Here is a 23,830-nt window from a genome sequence, read left to right on the forward strand (position 1 = left end):
TACAGACTAGCCACTGACAGCAGTCGGTTCTTTCAAGTTAAACTTCAAGCAAATCGGTATTTACACTACTTTTTAGACATGTGCTCATGAGCATTACTTAATGGCGATGTTTAACTGGTAAATGACCATTCCTGTTACATGCTGAAAGGCTGCAGGAGAGGCAACTCCATCTCTCCACATAATAAATTCTGCTGTACTTTTTTTAACCATCCTGCCAGGACAGCTGATGCAACAACACCCCCCCAGTTGGTGTCCACACAGAGAAGTATGTGACATGACAGCCAGTTGTCAGTCATGTCTGCCTGTCAACACCTACAACGCTGCCGAACCATGGTGCGTGCCGGTACAACTGGGCAGCTCCCCTTGCTGCCTCCAGAAGGCACAGCATGCCCAGCACAGTGGTATCGGGGCAGGGAAGTGATGGGAGGGAGGAGAGCACCGCATGCGCGGCGGTGAAACGTGGGCTTACAGACACCGCTCGCTGTAAATTTGTCCTGTATGTGGTGGTGTGCCTAGTGGTTACCTAACACCACCACAGATTTTGGCTTGCTGATTTGAGGAGGAGCCCAAAGCCAGATCACAATCTTGGCTTGCGCACAGGTACCCTTCACCATTTTCCAAAACTGAAATAGGCGAGAAGGAGCTAGGAAGAGCACAACGAACAGCGCTGTATGCCAGATAATCTGGTTTGGAAGCAGCCAGACCTATACATCACTTCAAAAGGTTTTGTCTGATGGAAGCAGGAAAGGTGAATGGACTAAAATGGACTAAAAGCCTCTTCCTCCCACTTAGCGCAGCCCCTGTGCATGACTTGCGGGCTGCCCCAGGGTTCTGCTGCCCCAAAGCCAACCTCGCCTCCCCTCCTGTGGCTTGCACAGCACTGCTGACAACATCTGCATTAGAACTTTACAGGCCTGATTTGCATTTCTATTTTCTCTTGCCAGTCAATGTCAGCTGCCAAGCAGGGCCTGTAAACCTAATTACACCCCTTTGCTAGATTGCCTCATTCTTAAAATATGCCATGAAGTAATATACGATACAAATTACTGGGGAAAGGGGGATGAAGGAGTGTGGAAACGAAATTCATTTATATAAAACGCAATCAACTTCCGGAATAATTTGTAATAGACACTGGTAAGACACTGGTATAGCCTCCCTAAATTTAATTTCTAAAAAACATTACGAATGGATTCTATTCTTTTATCGCGGGAGATCTTAGCTATTGGGGAGTGTACAGGATAACAGTGTGCAGATGTTTTTTATTATTATTTGGTCGTTAATGGTCAAGTAGGGCAGAGTTTCTAATTGAGCTGAGTATGCCAGTGTGTTAAGCACAATAAAAACACACCATGGAATGCATCCTTGCCCTACGGAGTTTTTAATCTAATGCCCCAATCCTGTAAAGGTCTCCTTGCTTGTTTTACTCATGAGCAGTGAGCAGTCATTGCGTCACTGACAGCAGAGTACAAAACAGAGAGCAGGTGCTCAAATTTTTACAGCATCAACGCCAAAGGCAGAAGAAAATATTACTGTCTTCATTTTACTCAGAGAGAATGAAAATAAAGACGTTTTATTCGCTCACTTCATCCAGGTACTCGCCTAGGCTTTGCCACATGAGGGTCCCAGTGAGGCAGGTGTGTAGTCCTAAGTACCTTGTTGAAATAAAGGATGCTGACAAATGCTGCATGGGAATTCTGTGCCAAAGTCAAGCCTTGACTCCTGAACCGTAAAACCACCCTGCCCTGCTACAGACCGCAGCGAGGGCTGCAGAGAGCAGCTCAGCTAATAGACTTACAAAAAATTGCAGGGGAGAGATCTTGTCTTTGTTTTGCTGGTTTTAGAACAACCATTTGACAGGCAGCTTGTCAAAATGTGACTTACAAAGACGACACACATACAACAGCACACTCAAACCAGGGAGAAGTACATTGCGCACACACACACACACACACACCCCGTGCAGCTGTAAGGTACATCTGCATGCTCCTCTTTGCTTTCCACCACCCACCTTCCCCCATCCCGGCACGTTTCCTTTCTATGGGAGAGCTGGGGAGGTAGCCGGGCTGCGGGTGGGCAACGCCGGGGCGAGCGGGGCGACGTACCGTTCAGCTGCTGGCACACAGCCAGGCGGCTTGGCTTCAGCACAAACTGGCACTGCAGCTCCTGGGGCAGCTGCTCCGTCAAGAAGGACCCCTGAAGCTGCCTGGGGCAGGCACAGTGCTTTGATCCATGGGGCATAGCATCGCGGATGTGGCTCATTTTAATTCCAAAGGGATATTCGTGTCCTGTTCAAAGAGAAATCATAATAATCTGTGTTGGATTGACTGGAGACTTGCAAAACTCCATCTGCCTTGGAGGAAAAGCAGATTTTGCATGCTGGCCTGCAGCACTTTCTCTCTCAGTAATCTCAGAATTGATGCTTTTCTGCATATTTACACTGGCATAAATCATACACTGGCAGATACGGAGTTACTGTGTTCAGTGTAGTTAAATAGACATCAAAGTAAAACGTGACCTATTACAGCTGTATCACATAAAAGCCCATCAGGAAAAATACAAGTGACTATTTCTGAATTCAGTGTTTATTCTTTCCACTGCTTTACTTGTGACATTGAAAGTTTAGGTACTGGTGGCTCGCATGGTTCTGGCAAGAAATGAGATTTTGGGAGCAGTCATCTAACAAATTTTTGCTGAGCAAGCAAAACCAAAAAGTCCAGTGCGAAAGTGATCTTCCCTCCCTCTCCATGCAACAGCCATCAACTCACACGAGACACAATTCCAGTTCCTGTCTGAGGCTGAAATGGGAAGGAAACGTTAATCACAGGGCTAATGCAAATGAGCTACGCTCGGCATTGAGCAGCATCTTTGGGGACTACGCAGAGGCAACTAATTTCTGGATAAACTTTCAAAAATGCCACCAGAAAGGGTTTTTTTTTGGACCTGTCTAAAGACCTGGCAGTTTAAATACATTAAATACGGGCGCAATGTTAAGATGGTTTAGTTAACTTGCACTTACACTTGAACACTGATAGTGGAAGAGACATTCTTTGAAATTATAGGTAGTGTGAAGCCGAAGTGCAGTCAAACACTGCTTCTGATGTCTACCTATGATAAAAGCTGGCCTTATCTGATAAATCTTTCCATAAATCTCAAGAACACCATCAGTTTTATATCAGATTCTTCTTTTCCCAGGATTGTAACTTGAATTTGCAGTGAGACTCAGTCAGACAATTAGAAAGGCCTTTCCCATTTCTGAATTCTCTGGTTCTATGTTTAAAACCATGGCTGTGATTTTATCTGAAGAAGCTACACATAACAGTCAGAAAGACAAAGGCTGTTATGTTTCAAAGACAAAACAGTCTGCACTGTCTATAAGGTGCACAAGTTAGACATTTTATAAATATTAATGTTGTGTGACTCCAGCAAAGTATTTGTAGCTAAGGCTGCTTTAAGAAGGAATGCTAAGATTTACTGGGGAGGAAAACAGAAAATCCACAATTTTTTCTTGTTCTAATCATCTGTGAACTCATATAGCACAAGTAATGCCGGGCTTCTATGGGGAAAGGTTCTTAATAACAGGAAGGGATTTATTCTCAGTGAATCGCGGGCCAAAATCAAATCACTCCATCCAACCACTTCTGAGCTTTGGGTTGATTCCTGGGGACGAAATGTTTCAAAAAGCATTTTAGAAAGTGAATAAGCAATAATTTGCTCCTAATCAGAGGGGAGCTGTCAGCCAGTAAAAGAAATAGGGGATTTGAAAGGACCTCTTGAATCAGTTAAGTTGAGTTGTGGAAGAACAGAACATTTCTCGACACTCTGCTGAGTTTTGCTGAGGAGGGGAGCAAACAATGCTATGGACGTGTAGGAAGAAATATGGTAAAGCTGGACTAGCTCCAGGAGAGGAGGTGAGCAAGCGGAGAGGATGACTCTGTAGAAAGACTGAGGCTCATGCAGCAAAATTGGCACAGAAATAAATGAACTTTTTCAACCTCATAGTGACACAAGCAGACGATTGCTCTTCAAAAGAAAAGGATCAGCATCTGACTAGCTCCCCACGTAGGCAAACTTGCGTGACAGGGAAGTAAGAGAAAAAATGGGAAAAACAAAACAAAACAAAAGAGGAAGCTGCATTTCAGTCTTCTCTGTATTTCTTGCTTCCTTCAGCACTAAAAACTGAGTGACTGTTGAAAAACAAAACCATGTCAAAAACTTACCAATAAGTGGGTAAGGAGCATCTTCTCTTCCTGAAATCACCCACAGCTTGTAGTCTTTTTCAGAGCCCTTTAAAACAAAAATTAAGAATAAGTTTGCCAGCCATTAAGAACAGGTTTGCATTGGGTTTCTCACAATATAAGGATAATCTGCACCTTGCCAGCGGGGTCAAGGGAACCCCCTTTACTTCTGCAGTGCCCAAGTTTGCCACCAGCAAAGCTTCTGAATTGTGTCTGTCATAGAAACATAGAATCATTTAGGTTGGAAAAGACCTTTAAGGTCATCAGGTCCAACTGTTAACCTAACACTGCCATCCCACCACTAAACCATGTCCCTAAGCACCTCGTCTACCCGTTTTTTAAATACCTCCAGGGATGGGGACTCAACCACTTCCCTGGGCAGCCCATTCCAATGCTTGACAACAGTGAAGAAATTGTTCCTAATATTGAATCTAAACCTCCCCTGGCACAACTTGAGGCTGTTTCTTCTTGTCCTATTGCTTGTCTCTTGGGAGAAGAGACTGACCCCCACCTCGCTACAGCCTCCTTTCAGGTGATTGTAGAGGGCGATCAGGTCTCCCCTTAGTCTCCTCTTCTCCAGACTAAACAACCCCAGTTCCCTCAGCCGTCCTCATCAGACTTGTGCTCCAGACCCCTCAACAGCTTCATTGCCCTTCCCTGGACACACTCCAGCACCTCAATGTTCTGGTAGTGAGGGGCCCAAAACTGAACACAGGATTCGAGGTATGGTCTCACCAGTGCCGAGTACAGAGGCACGATCACTTCCCTGGTCCTGCTGGCCACACTATTCCTGTTACAAGCCAGGATGCTGTTGGCCTTCTTGGCCACCTGGGCACACTGCTGGCTCACATTCAGCTGGCTGTTGACCAACACCCCCAGATCCCTCTCTGCCAGGCAGCTCTCCAGCCACTCTTCCCCAAGCCTGTAGCGTTGCATGGGGTTGTGACCCAAGTGTAGGACCCAGAATTCAGCCTTGCTGAACCTCATACAATTGGCCTCAGCCCATCGCTCCAGCCTATCCAGATGCTTCTGTAGAGCCTTCCTACCCTCCAGCAGATCAACATTCCTGTCCAACTTGGTGTCCTCTGCAAACCAATACTGAGCCTTGGGGACACTGCTTGTGACCGGCCACCAACTGGATTTAACTCCATTCACCACAACTCTTTGGGCCCGGCCATCCAGTCGACTTTTAACCCTGCAAAGAGTGTGCCCGTCCAATCCATGGGCAGCCAGTTTCTCCAAGAGAATGCTGTGGGAAACAATGACAAAGGCTTTAATAAAGTCTAGGTAAGCAATATCCACGGCCTTTCCCTCATCCACTAAGTGGGTGACCTTGTCATAGAAGGAGATCAGGTTGGTCAAGCAGGACCTGCCTTTCATAAACACATGCTGACTGGGCCTCATCACCTGGTTGTCCTGTATGTGCCACATGATGGCACTCAGTCTGATCTGCTCCATAACCTTCCCTGGCACCGAGGTCAGACTGACAGGCCTGTAGCTCCTGGATCCTCCTGCCGGCCCTTCTTGTAGATGAGTGTCACATTTGCCACCCTCCAGCTAACTGGGACCTCCCCAGTTAGCCAGGACTGCTGATAAAGGATGGAAAGTGCCTTGGTGAGCACTTCCCCCAGCTCCCTCAGTACCCATCCAGCCCCGTAGACTTGTGTGTGTCTAAGTGGTGCAGCATGTTGGTAATCATTTCCCCTTGGATTATGGGGGCTTCATTCTGCTCCATGTCCCTGTCTTCCAGCTCAGGGGCTGGGTACCCCAAGAACAACTGGTCTTACTATTAAAGACTGAGGTGAAGAAGGAATTAAGTACCTCAGCCTTTTCCAATAAAGGATGGAGATGTCATGTGCAATGTGGTTTACGTGACCAGGGTCAAGCTCTGAGCAGTGAGAGGGGCTGGAGCCCATTATTTCTGAAGGAAAAAGGAGGAGATTTGCCCCAGTTCTTTCACTGTTCCTGGAAGCAGAGGGATGAAGGTCACAGCCTGCCACAACTCAGGATTGCTTCTGAGGCCAGACCAAGACCATGCCAGACCCCCCGCCATGTGGCTGAGTCAGTCCCCAGCCTGCCTGCCTCCCCACTCCCAGGAGGCTGGAAATGAGGCAGCCCCCAGCATGGACAGGACCTCCAGCCCCGGGTGCTGCTCCTGGCCCTCAACACCTCTGTGCCCCACTTCTCCCCTCTGGTGCTGAGCAGCAGCCAGCCCTGAGGAGAGACAGGTCTGATCCCCTAGAGGGATTACAGATAAGCAGCATGAAGCGGAGGCTGGCTCCAGAGCAGGTGGCAGACAGCGAGTGTCTTGCGTGAGCGAAGGTGACCCTTCAGCTCTGTCCTGAGTACCAGGGTAATCGCATCCTCTCGGGCGTGCTCTGGCACACAGGCACCCCCAGCCTCACAACTGAGACCTCTGCTCCGCCATCTCCCCAGCTCCTCCAGAGAGCTCAGGCTCGCCAGCCGACAGCATCCTGTGCCCTATGCTGGAGAGCACCTTTGCCTGAGACCTGAGCCCGCACCAATGATGCCAAGGCAAGGATGGCACCTGAGGGACTCCTGGCACTTGACACTGCCCCAAAATCTCCTCACAGGGCTGCCCTCGGCGCTTTTGTCCAGCCCTTTTGTGTGGGAGGGCTTGGGAGTGCTGGACGGTGCTTTAAGACTGCTGAGCAATCTTTACAAATTTACAGTGGAAGAGGATAAATTTACATCAAAGGAAACAATTTCCAGAGGATTGGAGAACGTGAACATCTTTGAGAAAAGCTGTGCAAAACCGCTGATTTGAAAGCAAGTTCTAAATACTGCCTTTAGCATAAATATACAAGTCAATGTTGCAGTTTAACTGAAGAACAGTACGTTATTTCAGATATGATGGTGAGACAATAGAGATAAAAAAGAATGGCATTAATACAAACCACTCCCAGGACGAAAGGTAACAGCAAGTGGATAAATACACTGTATGAAAAGAGATCTATTATACCTTAAATCCCTTTTCAGTGGCACTGCTAAATCAGGATTATGAAAGTCTGAAAGTTTTCTGGCTACAAAATGTGATAAACACCTCATGGCAGTATTCATCTAGCTCTAAAATTAAATCCTACCTCCTTTTAAACAGATTTGCCTACTATCCTGCATTGTCTGGACTTTCTTCCAGTGTCCAAAAAGCTCTTGAGACTCTTCCTACTTGCTACACGCACCTGGTGTAATGCCGATACACCCAATAAAGCCTTCGCAGTTGGCGCTCTGACTGGCAGAGCTTTCTGGCCCGTATTAGCACTGCTGTTAAGTTAGCTAGCAGGGGGCAGAAGGAAAATAAATAGGCTGTGGAGACATCTCTGATGCCTCAGGGCAAGCAGCCAGGAGCAAATAAATACAGCTGAGGAGCACAAGAAAGGGTATTTACTTTTCCTTTTAAATATCTATGTGAAAGGGTTCGTTGCTGTGAAAGGGAAGCAGGGGAAGGGGAAGAGCTAGCAAGCACAATTTCAGGAGGCAGACTGCTCATCTCCCGACTGCAAATGTTGTCCTGTATGGGCTTTATGAGGCCATTTGTCAGTATAAATGTGACTGTCCCAGAAAAATCAGCAAGTGTACTTACGGAGCTGGGAAACCCAAGGCCCTTCTTCCTGCCCCACTTGGTAATTTGGAACCGATGATCAATGCCATTCTGCACGAACTGGTTGTCATTTTACCAGACAAACCACCGAGGGAAAAACCCTGATGTGTTAAACCAGAGTGAACTCAGCCAAAGTAATAGGCCCATTAATCACACAACATGTGAAATGTAGGTTTTATAATTGCCATTGAAAAGTCATAGAGCTCCTTTCAAGTGGTTCTCTCTGGACATAAATAAAAAACCTTGAGACGGCGCATAAGGAAAAGCTTCCTCGCAGTCAGAACAATCCTACAGGGGGTTGGGTGTTTGACTGATATACAGGCTACAGCTTAATTTATTTAGCTTGTTTGATTTTATTGCTAATCTTATGATAAGCCTCTAATGAAAAAGGCTTTATGCTATGAAGATACAGTGAAAAAATGTGGTATATTACTCAGGAAAATAATTCTGCAGGCAAGGTTTTACATCTTTCAGATGGCTTTCATTCTTTTTCCACTAGAAATAAAAATGTAAAGAGGAGGAAAATGTTGATTGTGATACATACAAAAGAAGACAAAGCTGAAACCTAACCAGCTCCTCCTCCTGCTCATCTCAAACAAAATATTCTCTTCCAATACTACCATTTTCCTGTTTTTTCTGTACACAAAATGAGGAAGTACAAATGACACCCATAAAATGGGTAAAAATGAAACACAGGATAGTAAAGACTTGCAGTTGTAATATAGCACAGTCTCTTGATTTTTAGTGCAGACTGGGGTAGACAACGGGATGGATTTTAACTCACACCCTACCCTCTCCCTCTCCACCGTGTAGTCCCTCTATCAAGTCTAGAGCTAGCTTAACTGGGGCTGGATCTTGAGCTCGGGCCAGCGCCACAGCTCTGGTGTAAATGGGATGTCTGAGCCATAACAAGACAGACAGACAGAAATTGCTGTACCTAGGAAATACCAAGCTAGCAAAACAGGCTCCCAGACACATTATAAGCCTGTATAAATGAGGGATAATGAATGCTAGGGAAGGCTAGTTCTGAGGTTACTCTAACTTTTCCCGGAGGTCTCCAGAAGCCCCAGGGAAGCACAAGAGTGGCATTTGGTCGTATTTGACTCTTCACACTCAGGGCTGTGGTATGGAAAGTCTTGTCAGATTGCAATGAGATCAATGCATACATCAAGACTAAGACATTTAAAAAAAATCTCGTTACCCGCGCAGCAGACTGACAGGCCAGTTAAAAAGCTGTCATCCAGGGCCTTCTATGACCATCGGTGTTGGCTGGGGCCACATTGTGAAACAATGAGAGAAACAGAATAATGGAGCCAGAATTCTTGTCCCTGGCACTGATTCACTACTACACCTGAGGCACTACCTTGTCCAGTTAAGAGCAAAGGGAGCCAGCTGAGGCAGTACTCGAGCTATTAGGAGTCACTGCATCTACTTGGTGCACTCTCCTGCATTATCTAAGTCCCGTAAAAGCCTTTTTCCAAAACAGTTTCAGGCCATTGCTTAAATTGGGTGCATTCAGATTCTGTGCAATGACTCAGTTACATTCACATCTCCCACGACACTAAAGGTCCATGGATGTTTAGAGTGCCTGATCTGGACACTTGAGAGCAGTGCTTGTACTTGTAATCTGGGGACACAGCTGATCACGCAGGTTTGCACATTTTGAAACCAACTTGCAAGCACATCAGTAGGTTTCCTGTTCACACCGAAGTATGCAAAAGGAGCTGTATCTCCCCTTGGCATCAGCCACACAGATGTAAAAGAAACTTCAAACACGATGGATCCCTTAAAGGGATGAGAGACTTATTCAAAACTTTTAAGGCACCTGAGGATCTCTGGAGGTCTATATATTAGCTAGGCACTTTCGCTTCATTTCAACAACACTGAATTGCTATGATAAGGGATTTAATTAATGTTCATATCCTAAAACTTGGAAAAGTGCAAGAGAAGATTTGATTATTAAAATGACTACAAAAAGACTCATTAAAACTGGTTCAAGGACTTACATTAATTCCCAGCTGCTGCAGGGCCATGAGAATGACATCATTTGCTGTATCAACATTGGTTACACTTAGGGTTTTTGACTGTGAAGAGAAAAAAGGAGAAGGGGAAAGTGGCATTAAAAATTTGTATTTGCAAAGGATATCTGAAGTGCAATAGGTCTGCATAATTCATTGTTGAAAAATAGAGAGTATCCTGTTAAAATTTCACTTATTAAACAAGTTATACACCACCGATAAAGACCCAGCTGTCTGAGACCAAGGTTTGATTCCTCTGCTTTGTCACATACTTTCTGTATTAGCTCCCTGCTTTCCTAACAACTCCATCCAATGGGAGAGTACCATGATTACTGGGGACAAGACCACCATATTAAAAAATGCAAAAAGACACAGCCACTAACTGCACTTCAGACACTCCATGAGGGAAACTTAATGGTTTAATTAATTTAAAAGCTTACAAGTTTCCTTTAAAAAAATGAGGTTTTCAATGAAATAAGGGGTTCTTGTATCAGTTGTCAATCATCTCCATCCTTTTCTACTGAAGATCTCCCTGATAAGAAAATACTATACACAGGCTGTTCATCTCAATATGCTTTGCCACTTTCCATAGAGGCTTCTCAAAGCTAGAATTGGCTTAATACCAGGAACGCTTCCTGTTGCTAATCTTTCATCCAGTTAAAATGCTACCTCTCCGGCATCCTCCAGAGTCTGCTGATCGGCAGTATGGGAAACTATGGGTCTGCAGAAACACCGCTTTCTAAATAGTGATGGTGACCAGCACAAAGTGCCAAGCTTCGTGTTGGAGGAAGTGCTGCTTTCCACAAGGCAGGCTTTCCAGGGTGAGATTTCAGCACCTGCTGCCTGGCACCGGTATCACTCCCGTACAGCTGGGCAATGCTCTGTACCACCGTGGCTTGCTCTTATGCAGGGCAGCACGTTTCAAACACACCAGGATTAAAGCCTCCATCCTCAGCCCCGCCTGGATGTGGCAGCACCACTGCCATCACCTTGCAGAGGCAAAAATGAGCAGGCAGAATGTCCCCAGAGTGGTTTTTGCTTGCACCATCACACCCACGCTGGCCTCACTTCCAAGCCCATAGGCAGCTCCCACACATCCAGCACAAGTTACTAAGCCCTCTTTAGAGGCATGCTAGTTTGGCTCTGCTAGCAAGACTACACAGCTTTTGGATTGTAGCTGGTCCACGGCCAGCCTAAAGCCCTGGCAGAACAAACGCATGCCCATGGCAACAAACCATCCAGGCGTATCCAATGGCCCAAAGAAGGGAAGGTGGCGGAGCCGGGATGTAAATGTTCACTGCCAGTCCCAAGACAGTTTGCTACACCCTGCTTCCCTGTATAGCATATCAATTTTATACTGGCCATAGGATGTTCAGGTGAAACAAACCCCTGACATTTTGCATTTAGAAAAGATCTGAGCTGTACATTTTTATAAGTCTCTGACGGTAACAAGCTGCCATGGCAATCAAAGGGAAGTCGTGAGAATACTGTGTATCTTGCTTCAGGACATATCTGAATGCTCATACCATAAAAAATTTAACATTTGCCTGAAGCAATGACATCTGGCTCTCAGGAGTAGGTCAGCGCATTTGCATAAGTTTTGCTCTTAGCTAGAATATAATAAAATGGTTTGTGTCTTGTGTTCAGCCTTCCCTGCCCTCCAAAAATGAAATAATTCTTGGGCATCTCCAGCTGCTGTAGCACAGGGACCACAGTGCCATAAGAACTATTTGCATCACAAAGTTTCCATCTGCTCCTCCATTGTTTTATTACTGATAATAGCTAGACCACAGTGTGTCGTTTCTAGGACTGTCGGGATCAGGAAACCATATTTGGCACATGAGCTAATTATAGCTAAGGAGAAAAGACATTTAAAAAAACCCCAAACAAACCCTGGTACAAGAGTGCAACACCTGAGTGCATGTGTGATTTATAGACATTTACACCTGAGCACACCCTGATCTGCCGTCCTGCATTTGAACTATCACAATTATTGTTATTGTTTATTAAAATTTGTCTTAGCAACCTGGCAATTCTAGCTATTATTGTTTACCTTAATAATGAGTATCTGAAAAAAGGCAGACTCTTTTATGCTTACATCTATGCAAATACAGAATTCTAAGTGGAGATTCACTGCTGGGCAGAGACCTCCAAGTCTAACTTCTGTAAAAATTTCTCATGTCCTTGCAAATGCCCTTTAGGCTTCTGAGCATGAAATACAGATCTCAAAAGCACAGTTAAAAAGAAGGACAATGTATAAGAAGCAGAGGAAGAATAGATGGATTATCACTGCAAGATAGGGTATACCTAGGGAACAGGCTACATGCAAGAATTTAGTTTAAATTGGTTAAAAATTACTTAGTGAAAAAGGCGCAAATCACCCGGTGGATGACCTTTCTTTACCAACTTACCTTGTGCCTATAAATTTACCAACATCAGTTAGTTGATGAAAAACATGCCTAAGGCAATTTCATGGTGCTCATATACACAGCTTTACTGACTTACCATCATTATAAAGAATGAAACACGTTGCAGCTTTGCAGAATTGAATGAAGGCAGCTGTGGGTTTAGATCAGTTTTACAAGCAAAAAAAGGCTACATTGTACTGGCATTTCTGAAGATGTTTATGCATAAGTTCCGCTAGAGGTGTCTTCTTGAGACTTCACACTGGACAGTCTTTAGTTTGTGTGCCAGAACCAGTATTTCTTACCAAGCACACTGTCTTTAAAACGGAACTCATGTATTTAACACAGGAAAAAAACATTTCAGGGCTGCATATGCCAAGTCTTTTAAAGGGGCTGGACCCTTAAAGGAGGTTGTGAGCCAAAGGAACCCTCCCAATATCCAAAGGATTTACAGGTGACTAGCATTCATAGGTGATGTGGATTTAGACCCCTGTTTAGCTCAAGAGCACTTACATATGCACAAGTTCCCACGTCCTTTGCAATTATCTTCAGAGGAATGCTTTTAGGATAGTCTTTTTCCTTCTCTTCTCTTATTCGACTGACAAAACAAGTACAAAACAAGTAAATTTTTAATATTGTAAACATAAACAGCAAGATGGAGATTTAAATACAAATCAAGCTATAACTGGATAAGAAGCAGATTGTTTGCAGATGTACTACAGTAGAAAGATCTCTGAGGACAAGAAAGCATCCAGCAGTATCTGGAGGGGATGCTGACCATGGCCCCCAATAATGCCCTGATGTATTAAAATTCATTGTAGAAATCAGTGTAAGCAGCAAAAAAAAATCAAGCTAAAACTACCCATCATTGTGATGCCTCAGTCTGCAGCACAGGCTCCTACTGGAAACAGTTACATCCCACTGTACGGACCAGTTCAAAGGACTGAACAGGAGAAGAGTGAATTAGAAATCATCCCCAGCAAGGATAATTTAAACAACCCCAGGAACTCTGAAGAATCAGATAAAGGCACAAACCTCAACCAGCAGAACTAGGTGACCAGAAAACAAAGCCACCACTAGTAGTTTTCTGTCCAAACACTGACTGAAATAAGACAGCTCTATTTACGCAAACCTTCCCACCATACCCACCAGCTTGGGGTCCATTTTGTAAGACCAAAATACAGCCAGCCATGAGCAGCAGATAGGTTAGAGCAGAGGTTCCTAAGCTGGGCTTGCTTAGATGCCATCACCATGGAAAGAGCCCCAGGCTCAACTAGAGCGATGGTGGCAGAGGCTCCTGCAACTGCGTAGGGAAGGGACCATGTGTGATAGGAATCGCTCCAGTTTTGTGCTGAGCCATGTTCAGGCACAGGGAAGAATTTCCCTCCTTGCGTAATGATCATTGCATGAACAGCAGATACCATCTTCTGCAGGGACAAGACATGAGATGGTTTTTTTCTTAATGTCACTTTGAAAGAGCTTATCTATCAGGATGGCATAGGTACCACAGCTTGGGAATCACTGGTCTAGATGACTGGGGCTCTTTTCAGTGTCTTCAAAGACAGTATAATAAAGTACCTTTGCAAAAAAGACAGCCATGTTTCCTTTTGTTCTGCAGACCTGCAAGAATTACAGAAAAACAGGGACAAATCAGCCATCATTCTAATGTCAAAATAGCCCTTGTACAAACCACAGTGGAATGGACTGTTTCTTGGAAGCAATTTCCATAAATACCTACAAAAATGAAAAGGTTTTTCCAAATTTGAATGAAAAGTCTGTTTCCCTGCAAAATCAACTGAAAAGCCTGCCATGGAGATCAAAAGCCCTGGTTACTAGTTTTTTATCACAGAAGTTAAAGCTTTACCAGTGAATTCAGTAGGAAATGGGTTGAGTTCTTAAACTAATGTCCAAATAGAAAAGGAAGGCACTTTAAAATAAGAGCTCAATCCAAAAGATTAAAAGCATTTCCTCAGGTATGTAGCCTTCTTTCCACTTTCACTGTTTTATTTTTTTTCTTATTTATTACTTGGTTTATCACCACATTATGAAGTACACATAAGCCACAATGAAAAAAGGTCCCGTTGTACTTAGTAGGGTTTAACTTTGGACATTGGCTTATCTCATTTGTCTTTATCTCATTTATATACTTTCAAGGATACAAACTGTCCGGTTAAATGTAGCTAATAATAGGACAGTGCAAGGAATCTAACCTAATTTTGCTTCAACTTTCTTGATTTAAATCCTGCCCCGGATGGACTAACTGCTATTCCCACTGCTGCTTCTGCAAATCGAGTTCTTCAAATTGTCAGAGCAGGCATTTAGGGAACTACAAACATACTGAATGATGCTGTGAGTGGAATGTGCTTTATAAACCTTAAAAATGTGATTCTGCTTTGGCTGCTTCAATTCTGTTGGATACGCTTCCAAGGACTCATGCATGGCGTTTCAGATTTTTCTGTGTACCTCCAGACATAAAATAATTTCACTTCTATAAAATCTCTGACTCTGTTTTGATAGAAGCTATTGCTTTCCTATCTAACTACTTTCTGATAGCTATAAAGGATCACATACTGTCTCTAGATCAAAGCTCCTGTTTATTGGCAAGAGTTCAATCGAAAATCAATAGAAAATTTCAGCTTTGTTTCAGGACTATTAAGTGCAAAAAACATAAACAGCACAACCATCTCAATAGAGAGCAGTTTGTGCACAGCATTCTCTTTGGGTATGGACAATGTGACATACAAATTAAGCTGCATGCATCAGCTTTTGCTCTCTGCTGGTAAAGAGAAAAATGCATTTTCCAAGACCCAGCCAAATTACTGTGGCTAAGCAGCTGGGATTTCAGGGGGACGGTGCCCTCCCTTATCCAAAGTGACGACAGAGCCCTCCTGCTGAGAATAAAATTAGCCTAATCACTGAAATTACCTCTACAACCCTTATGTGTCCTACAGTCAATGCTACAAAGGCAGACCAAAAACCTTTCTCACCGCTAAAATTCAGAGATTCTGCTTTAAGAGGAATTTTGACATTTTCTCTAGCACAATTAAATTAAAAAGACAAAGAGGACAAGGTCAGTATTTCACTGTATGTTTCCTGCTAATTCCAATACAAGCTCTTCTGTTTAAAAGTGTCCTACGAGGGTCTCTTTGATCCTTTCATTAGCCTGGTTGTTTACTATTTGTAGTTTACCTTATTCATTAGCCAAGGTGTTTGTCAAATTCTGTGTATAAAAAAATGGAATTTCCACTGAGCAGGTTTGTAGCACAGACACGGCTTTGCCAAATCACATATTTTCTCAAATTTTTAAGTGACACGCGAGTATCACTGCCACGTTTGCAGAGAGACAGAAGATGAGGCACGAAGGGTGACTTGCTCACAGCAGTAGAAGGAAGTGGTTTAAGAATCAGTAAATTCCTGCTTCCCACATTTTCTGGTGCTGAAATGAATCCGTGATAGTCTCGTTACCTGTCAGCCTAAAAACATTTAAGTAACTTGGTAAATAGAACATATCTCAGTTCTTACCTGAAATTTGCCACACAGTTTGTGGTGGGCCAGCCCAAAACAAAGGACCTCTCTGGGTCTGTGCTGCCTTCACAGACTTCTTCTGTACAAAATGCTGTCCACATCTCACAGAGACGTGCTTGGCACTTGAGTTTGAAATGAGAGTGCGACCTGCCAGCAGAAATTCACAGGTATGTCACACACGTGAAAACACAGCAAGGCAGGTTAAACAACTCAGAGTTTCTTCTTCCTTCAGGCACATGTGAAGCTTGCACTGGAATTGATGGAAGAAGCACTTCTGCTTTAGTTAAAGAAAACATTTTATTTGGGTTGCATATAACAATATATCAATTTTGCATCTGAATTGGGTCAACAGATATCTTATATGTGGGATAAATAGGTTGTCTGTGGCATCCCGGGCCATCCACCATCTTGGGGGAAACCTTCTCCCCATGTCTAGAGCTCCTTTCCAAATCTTGCCATGAGGCAAAGATTGCCACTTGTGGTGGACTCTCCTTTCAGTGACTTTAATGTCACTGAGGAGTTTACAGTATAGTTGGATTGCTTAGCCCAGGGGTCAATAACTATGCTGAGTTTAAGTAGTGACAACTAGGCAATCCTGAAGGAAGAACAACCAGAAAACTGCCACTTGTGTTAACTACAGCACAGGTCACATGCAGCCTCCATGAACTAGCTGCGTGGTAGCTTTAAGCCCACACCACTTGGAGAATGAGCCAGGACTTTGCGAATTCTCAAAATATCTAGTCATGTACAAGGAAGACATGTCATTTCCCCAATTTTTAAAAATTTGACCGTTCCTCTATTTTATCTTACTAAACATTAGAGTACAGTAGAGGTCAAAAGTACAGACTTTCACTTCTTTATTTCACCTCTTTTCTCCCACTTAATTTCTCAGGATAGGTCTCCCTCCTTTGTAGGATTGATGGGCACCATTGCTATGTGAGAAACAAGTAAAACCTGACAAAGTCAGTCCAGCTCTGTAGCAACCCAACAGCACTCATTTTAAGGCAGGCTTGTGCTAGAGGCCTTGCAGATTGAATCACCTGAGCTCTGGATCTCCAGGGCAGCAGGGAAAGGCTGGAGGAAAAGCGTCCCCTCCCTGAAAATGTTTTGCCCTTCTGATCCAAGGACGGCAAGCAAGAGCATGTCCACTCAACACCGTGTTGCAAATGTGGATGGGGACAGTGCCAGGCACCACAGTGATTAGTGCTCTATAAATAAATACGCCAGGAAAGCAGTTTCTTAGAGCTTTGATACACACGGACTACCCTCTCTGAGATTAGTCTCATTTACAAGGTATTTGATTTAGGACAGACTGAACTAATACAGTCTGAAACATGGAAGTACTTGAACCTTGTGGCTTTAAAGAGGACATAGATGAACTCGCAGTACCCTGACTGGTCCGAGGGTTCCCGCTGGTGCTTTGCTAACAGGTGTGGTGGGGCTCAGCAACACCAGTAACACAGCAGCATTTACAGTGGTGGGCAAGAAAGGACCACCAGTGTGTATCATACCTGGCAAAAAGGTGCACTTCAATTAGATCGCCATAAAACACTGTAAAATACCATCTCAAGTTCATGTATTTTTTAAACTGTACCGTGGTGTTTCCTGGTCAGCTGTCCACTTCACCTCTCTTTACTCTAATTACATTTTGTTACCCTGTCAAAGAGATATTGAAAGTACGGGAGGATGTTTCAACATGCTTGTCAACAACTCAGTTTGTGATGGAACAAGAAAGATCTGTCAAGAATACAGAAATAATTGTAACTGACTGACCACAGAATGAGCTGTGAAAACGCAGATTTATAAAAAAAAATACAGCTGTGAATTCTAATGTAGATGTTAATAAATGGATGCCTGGTCTGACTCCACCAAATCAATCTGTTGACTCTCCTTTTCGCCTCAATTTCTTTTCCCCATTACCCAGTACAGTGAACTCTCTATGTGCTGTTTCACTTTTTTAACATTTACAGTTCATAAAGCCAGACCCCTACAGTGCCAGTAGCAGGGGTCGGCAGGGTGTTGGCAGGAGGACAAAGATGTTCTCCAGTCATGCTTGATGTATATTCTTACCCCGTTTGCCATGCCTAGCCACAGCGCTCAGCTATTATCAGTATTCAAGTGGCCTGGTTTCCAGAGGCGCTGAAACAGTAGCCTCCATTAACATCTAAAGAGCCTGAAGTATAATGTTATCTCCATCTGCCATGTCCTTTATGCAATCCATGGGTTCTCAGCGTTTGTGAAATGTGGGTCTTCCATTTAAGTGCCAAAGCATTACCTCTAGAAATGAATATATCATTGCTGACCTAGGAAGCAGCATGACTGAACATACGAAAAATGCAGAGAGTAATAATCTAATGAAGATTTTATTTATTTTTTAAGGAAGTAAGTCCCCTTGCAAGTGTTACACTGTGAGTATCAGGCAGATCCAGAGTCCACTGAAATCAACAGAAAACTCATGACATCAACGGTGTAGGTATTGACGCACCCCGAATTGTGCCACCTCTGCAGAGAAAACTCAGCTCCTTTTGCTTTCTGCAAGTGGCAACTGGATACCTTGCGGCTGTTAACAGATGGAAGATTAACTTCTCACTAGATTTGCTAATCTCCTTAATAGGACCCTCTGACAAAAACATTAATGGATCTACTGTGAGATTGCTACCGTAATTCCATGTATGTACTCAACCATCAATTTCTATGTCCAGCTACACTGAGAAAATAACCTTAAAATGATGTCTGTATATGCATGTCTGTATTACAGAGGAGAAAGAAGAAGCCGTTTCTCTGTGCCTCCCACATAAAAACTTACATAAGTTTTTGATCACTTGATCACTGAACTGACAGATCCTTGAAATATTTACTCTGCCAAATTAAAACACATGTTCTCTGTAAGAAATCTAATCAATATATAGAAAATGGTATAACACTTTACATATTTAACATTAGTTTAGTGAGAAAAACTCAATCAAATAATGACTTCTTTCTCACATGAAGGCAGTAACAGGTGGGGCAGCAGAAAGAGAAGCACAGCATGTGAGTACTATTCCTGGTTTTCATAAGCTGGGCTGACGGATGATCTGAAAAGACAACAGTCTACATTTCAAAAATTATTAGAAAGTCGCAAAAAATGAACCCACAGGCACCTTGTCCAAAGGCATACACAGACTGGTTGTAGAGAGGACTTCCCCCCCTCCAAATCTCCATGGGAGCAATGCCAATTTGCTGCCTTTAAGCAGGAGCTCAGTACTGTAAAGGAGTTTACTCAGCAAGCTCAGAGGACAGCAGATAGATACTTGTTGCTTGCTCTCTTTAGGAAAAAACTTGCACCCGTTTGCTGCTCATATGAAGTCTAATTATACATGAGCTCCCTTTGTTCAGTGACTGGCTACCTGCAGCTGAGCTGACACCAGCACAGCGCCAAGCTCTACCTAAGGTATCTTAGGTGTTCATATGTCCCAAGCTGAAAAACTGCTTAAAACAAAAGAACATTACAAATTTTTAGCACCTTCACCAGGAATAATTCTGAAGTTAAGTCAGATTCAACTGTATCATTAATTCTGTCCTGGTCACCTGCTGTCTTGACTCTGCATCAGCTATTAAAAGGTCAGTAACAACGAATAGTCACGGCTGCACAGCAATACACACTACTCAGGTTTTCCCTCTAGGAATCAGCAATGGTATTTTCGTGTGAGATATCTTTAAAAATGCTGGCTTTTTAAGTAGTATTCATTAGTGACAGCTCTGATGCTTTAATTGCTGACAGGGCAGCTGTAGGGAGAACATCCCAATTAGCTCTTTAAAATACATGAAGCAATATCACTCAAAATACTATTTTTACCATTTCTAGCAAAGACTCAATCCCCCTCCCCCTTTTTCAAATGCAGAAGCACAGTTTGTTCCGTTCCACTTCCTTCAAACATTGCAGACTCTTCACCACACTAAATCAAATGCTGTAAGAGCCATTACTACTCCCTGGGGACCAGATTTTGGAGTGGTTATGCAGAGTAGTGCTTCGCTATGCAAATAGTCCCACTGGGACCCAGCCAAACCTGCAGGAACGTGCGGCTCAGCCTGGGGTTGTAACATTGCTTCTGCTCAGCATACTGACCAGGGAGGGAAGGATTCATCTCACCTAACTTTAATCTTCTACAGTTTAGGAGCTTAGACCTAAGCTGGTGAGACTATGCCCGCAGAATAGCCAGTGGAAAGGGTGAGAGACCCCCAAAAACATGACTCCCCTCACCCACCATCAGCACTCTTTCAGCGTCAGGTGAGTTTGCTGCAGGAAGGTGCTGGTCTTCCCTCAGTGACTGTAAAAGGAGCCTAGGAGCCTCAGTAAGATGTAAATATTTAACATCTGAAAGCTTAAATTAGGTGACACAAACATACATAAAATACAGTAACAATGTTATTACTGCTACTGCTGGTAGAATAGCAAGATTTCCCCTAAATATCCTTATGTTCACCACCCACCTGTAGTGGAACATGTTTTGGGTAAAATATCCTCTGTGTTGTCACACTACATCAAGTGAAGGAGTTCAGCTGGGGGGGTTACATTTACTATGTGTGATTCAAACGGACACGGCTCAGATTTCTACAGAAAATGCAGATTTATTCTGGCTTTTCCCAGCAGCCTCTGAAACAATTGCTTAAGCGAAAAGACACGTTGCAAAAGCCCAGGATTCACATTGAGATTACCCACCCTGTGAAACCACACAGTGCCTAACAGAGAATGAAGCTGCATCACGATTTTTTATTATTATTTCCCCATAACAACAAGTGAAAGCACCCTCTAAAATTGCCTTAAACTATGAACGTTGCATGAAGCTGGCATGCTAGACACAGCTTGTAAATCTGATTTAATTGTGAATGGTAGAGTGAATAATCAGAGCTCAGCAGCAAGCCTGATTACACATGAACACTACCCAGACTGCTCAGCTTCGCTTCCTGTCTCCTTCCCCTTCCCCACACCCCTCCTGGCACAGCACAACCTACAGGGATGGACACTGCGATGCTGCCTGCCATCTCTATTTTTGTACAGTTGCTCATCACTGGTGCGTATCAAAGCAGCTCCCAGGTAAGCATTAAGACCTGTAGCCCCTCCGCGGCACAGCCATGGGTGTTACACACACCCTGTAGGACTAAAGATGACCTGTCTACAACACAACAGTCCGTTAAAGGCAGCGCAGCGGACACCGTCGAGCACCGACGAGCCTTTTCTGCGACGCTGTGCCCCCAAAGCAGGGAAGGTGATACAACACAAGCAATATATTCAAGAACATCTGATACTTCTTTAAAATGTTGCATCCTGGAATGCCTCTATGGCTATGGGGTTTTCAAAGGCGCCTGAAGAGGTCAGGCACTTAACTTCCATTGACCGAATAAAAAGCTTCCTTTATGATTTAGGGAAGGTTTTCTACTAAAAAAGCATTATGGAAATCCATGTTATGCTCTGATGAGAAATAGGGGCTGCTCTGTAGGAGCACCTGAGGTGCCATACTCACTTGGACTTGGCAACAACCAGAAGGTCTGTGAAGAGGAAAAGGTGTCGCTCCTGGGTTTGCAGACCCGTCTTCAGCTGCACGTGGCCGTCCAGGATGAACGTTCGGTTGTGGCACATGAAAGACTGCACAAGGGGACATGCCTCTGGGCTGATGGGGGAGAAGCAGCCTTCCCTGCAAAAGGAAATAAAGGGAATAAAGGAAAGAGAATCAGCCGACTGCCTGTGAGTGAGAACCAGGCAGCGACTTCCCACACCCGCTGCCAAAAAGCAATTTATTTGAGCACACTTCAGTGAAAGGTGAGAGGGACAATGAAGGTAATCCAGCAGTCTGATTCTGAGATAAAATCTGTTAGGGACTGTCCTCACTGAATCTTTTACAGCCCAAGCACATGGACAGCATTTAGCAAAATTTAAATACAGCCCTCTCTATTTTGTCTGTTTGTATTTGTCTCCCTTTGTACTGAAGTCTTAGAGAAAATACTGCAGCTTCTGTAGCCTCTCCGTAAAGAGAGTGGAGGCGCATGCATGACAGAGGGATAACTGCACACCCACCCTGGTTAGAAGGAGACTCGTACTTGGGGTCAAGAGCAATTTACAGAAGTTATTCAGAACCAAGGACAAACAAAAGGTGCAACTGAACCTTGCCAGAGACAGACCACATTCTAGGTGCAACATGAGAAGAGGCAGCTCAGCCTCTCCCCCAGCACACGACCCACGTTGAAGGAAGCTGCCCTTGCAGGCCTTACTTATGTGACTGGAGCACGGCTACGCTGGCTGTGGTGTCCAGAGGCTGCTGGATAATCCAAACCCAGGTCTACGGGGGGCAGATCAGGCTCCCTCCTGGAAGACACTGGTCTTTTCTAAGGAGGTACTGAGTAGGTTGCAGTCTGAGGTTACTGATGGTGGAGACATGACTCCCTCAACCCCTCCTGATCTAGCTGTTCTGAATGACATAGAGTAGTTGAATAGTTATTGAAGCAGAAATGAGTTTCTCTAGCATGATGGTCAGCTTGCTCACCCAGACAGGATACCCCTCATTTCTCAGCCTCGCCCTAACAAATGTCTATTTAAACATTGCCGAACTGAATGAACGTGAGGGTCTCAGGGGAGGATGCTCCTCCTCTAGGGCTCCCTAGAAGCTGCTTGCAGGTCAGGCTCTCCCCCTTGGAAAGCCAGAGACATGGCTTCAGATTCTCCCAAGCAGGTGAGAGAACTGAACCTATGTCTCCTACACCCTGGTGTACCTTAAATAATGAATTTCTGGATTAAAACCAGGACCCATCAGCATCTGTACTCATGGTTTGTAAATGCAACTTTTCAATTATTTGCTTTCCCTAGATGCACCTCCAAATGAACCATTTCCCTTTGGTTGAATGAATCAGTTCAATTTTTATTCAAATGTATTTACTTACTTTTTCTTGTTAAAAAAAAAAAAGAAAAATTAAGCTAAAACTTGGCAGGATCCACTTGGCAAGGAAAGGCTGAAGTGAGCACTTTTGTGATTACAGTCTATTCCTGGTCCCGCTGGAATGGACGACAAACACCTAACGACTTTGCTGGGAGAAGAAATGGACCTTATACAGTGAAATTCACAAAACAAATGGGATGGATATAAAAGAAAAAAGAGCGAGCAGAGAAAACCTTCAAAAGAGGTCATAAACCTTCTTGTAGCTCTCTCGGAGCCTGGATGACTCCCGACCCTCCTCTCCTTGATGCCTGTGGCTGGATTACTCAGGAAATTACTTAGGAAATCCTGACAGCTGGGAGAGAAAGGATAAGCTCTGAGATTGGCCTACATTAGCAGGACACACTTTCACTGATCTGTAAGGAGCCGGTGAGGATCTCTACCTGCTGGGGAGAGCCCTCTTTGGCCTTGGTTTCCCCTTTCTGTCTGGGAACCTGAGTTTTTGAAAGAATTCCTCAACTTCATTTGTCTTAAACTGTGTCTTGATCTTGTCTTTCATTACCTACCTCTTCAGGGAAGCAAGAAAGAGGAGGAATGACTGTCAGAATGAATAATGCAAGCCTGAAGTTATTTGATCATTCCTCAGCAGAAGGGGTGCCCAGGAGTGTGGAGTTAGAGCAGAGAGGAGTTTTGGTCCAACACAACAGCGATGCATGCTGCGTGGCCAGCAGCAGGAGTCAGGGGAACAGCAAGCATCTCTCCTACCCTGCCGCTTCCATGGGACTGGGAATTCACCAATTCACCAGTTCATCAGTGCCTGATAGCTTACTGGGACTCCATTTCATAAACTCCCTAGCAGCACAACCCACCTGCGTGAAAGCCATGCATGGCCTTTACCTCAAAATCAGGGATATACTCACTTATATTTGTACCCACTGATGACAATAGTTGGAAAAAAACCCTTTCATGTTACACTGCTGTAACCAAATCAACAGAAACATTCATACAATCATACTGAAGTGCCTGCCCTTGCTGACTTTCCCATAGCTTCAGGCTCATATGTCTCCATATAGGCAACTCTATTTGATTATTCCCATTTGTACATTTTCTACATGCCAATTCG

General features: G+C 44.1%; 1 protein-coding gene across 1 annotated transcript in view; it reads right to left on the reverse strand.

Moving 5' to 3' along the window:
* ARHGAP20 (Rho GTPase activating protein 20) overlaps positions 1-23,830 on the reverse strand; it is a 54,150-nt gene that overhangs the window by 10,954 nt on the left and 19,366 nt on the right. The window contains exons 2-8 of the mRNA XM_035903775.1: positions 21,304-21,474; positions 15,800-15,949; positions 13,856-13,897; positions 12,791-12,875; positions 9,861-9,938; positions 4,218-4,284; positions 2,103-2,285 (exon numbers count right to left, since the gene is read on the reverse strand). Of these exons, the coding sequence (XP_035759668.1) occupies positions 2,103-2,285; positions 4,218-4,284; positions 9,861-9,938; positions 12,791-12,875; positions 13,856-13,897; positions 15,800-15,949; positions 21,304-21,474 (776 nt within the window). The remainder of the gene's footprint in view (positions 1-2,102; positions 2,286-4,217; positions 4,285-9,860; positions 9,939-12,790; positions 12,876-13,855; positions 13,898-15,799; positions 15,950-21,303; positions 21,475-23,830) is intronic.

Source organism: Egretta garzetta, unplaced genomic scaffold, assembly GCF_000687185.1.
Source record: "Egretta garzetta isolate BGI_Z169 unplaced genomic scaffold, ASM68718v1 scaffold401, whole genome shotgun sequence".
Lineage (NCBI taxonomy): Eukaryota > Metazoa > Chordata > Aves > Pelecaniformes > Ardeidae > Egretta > Egretta garzetta.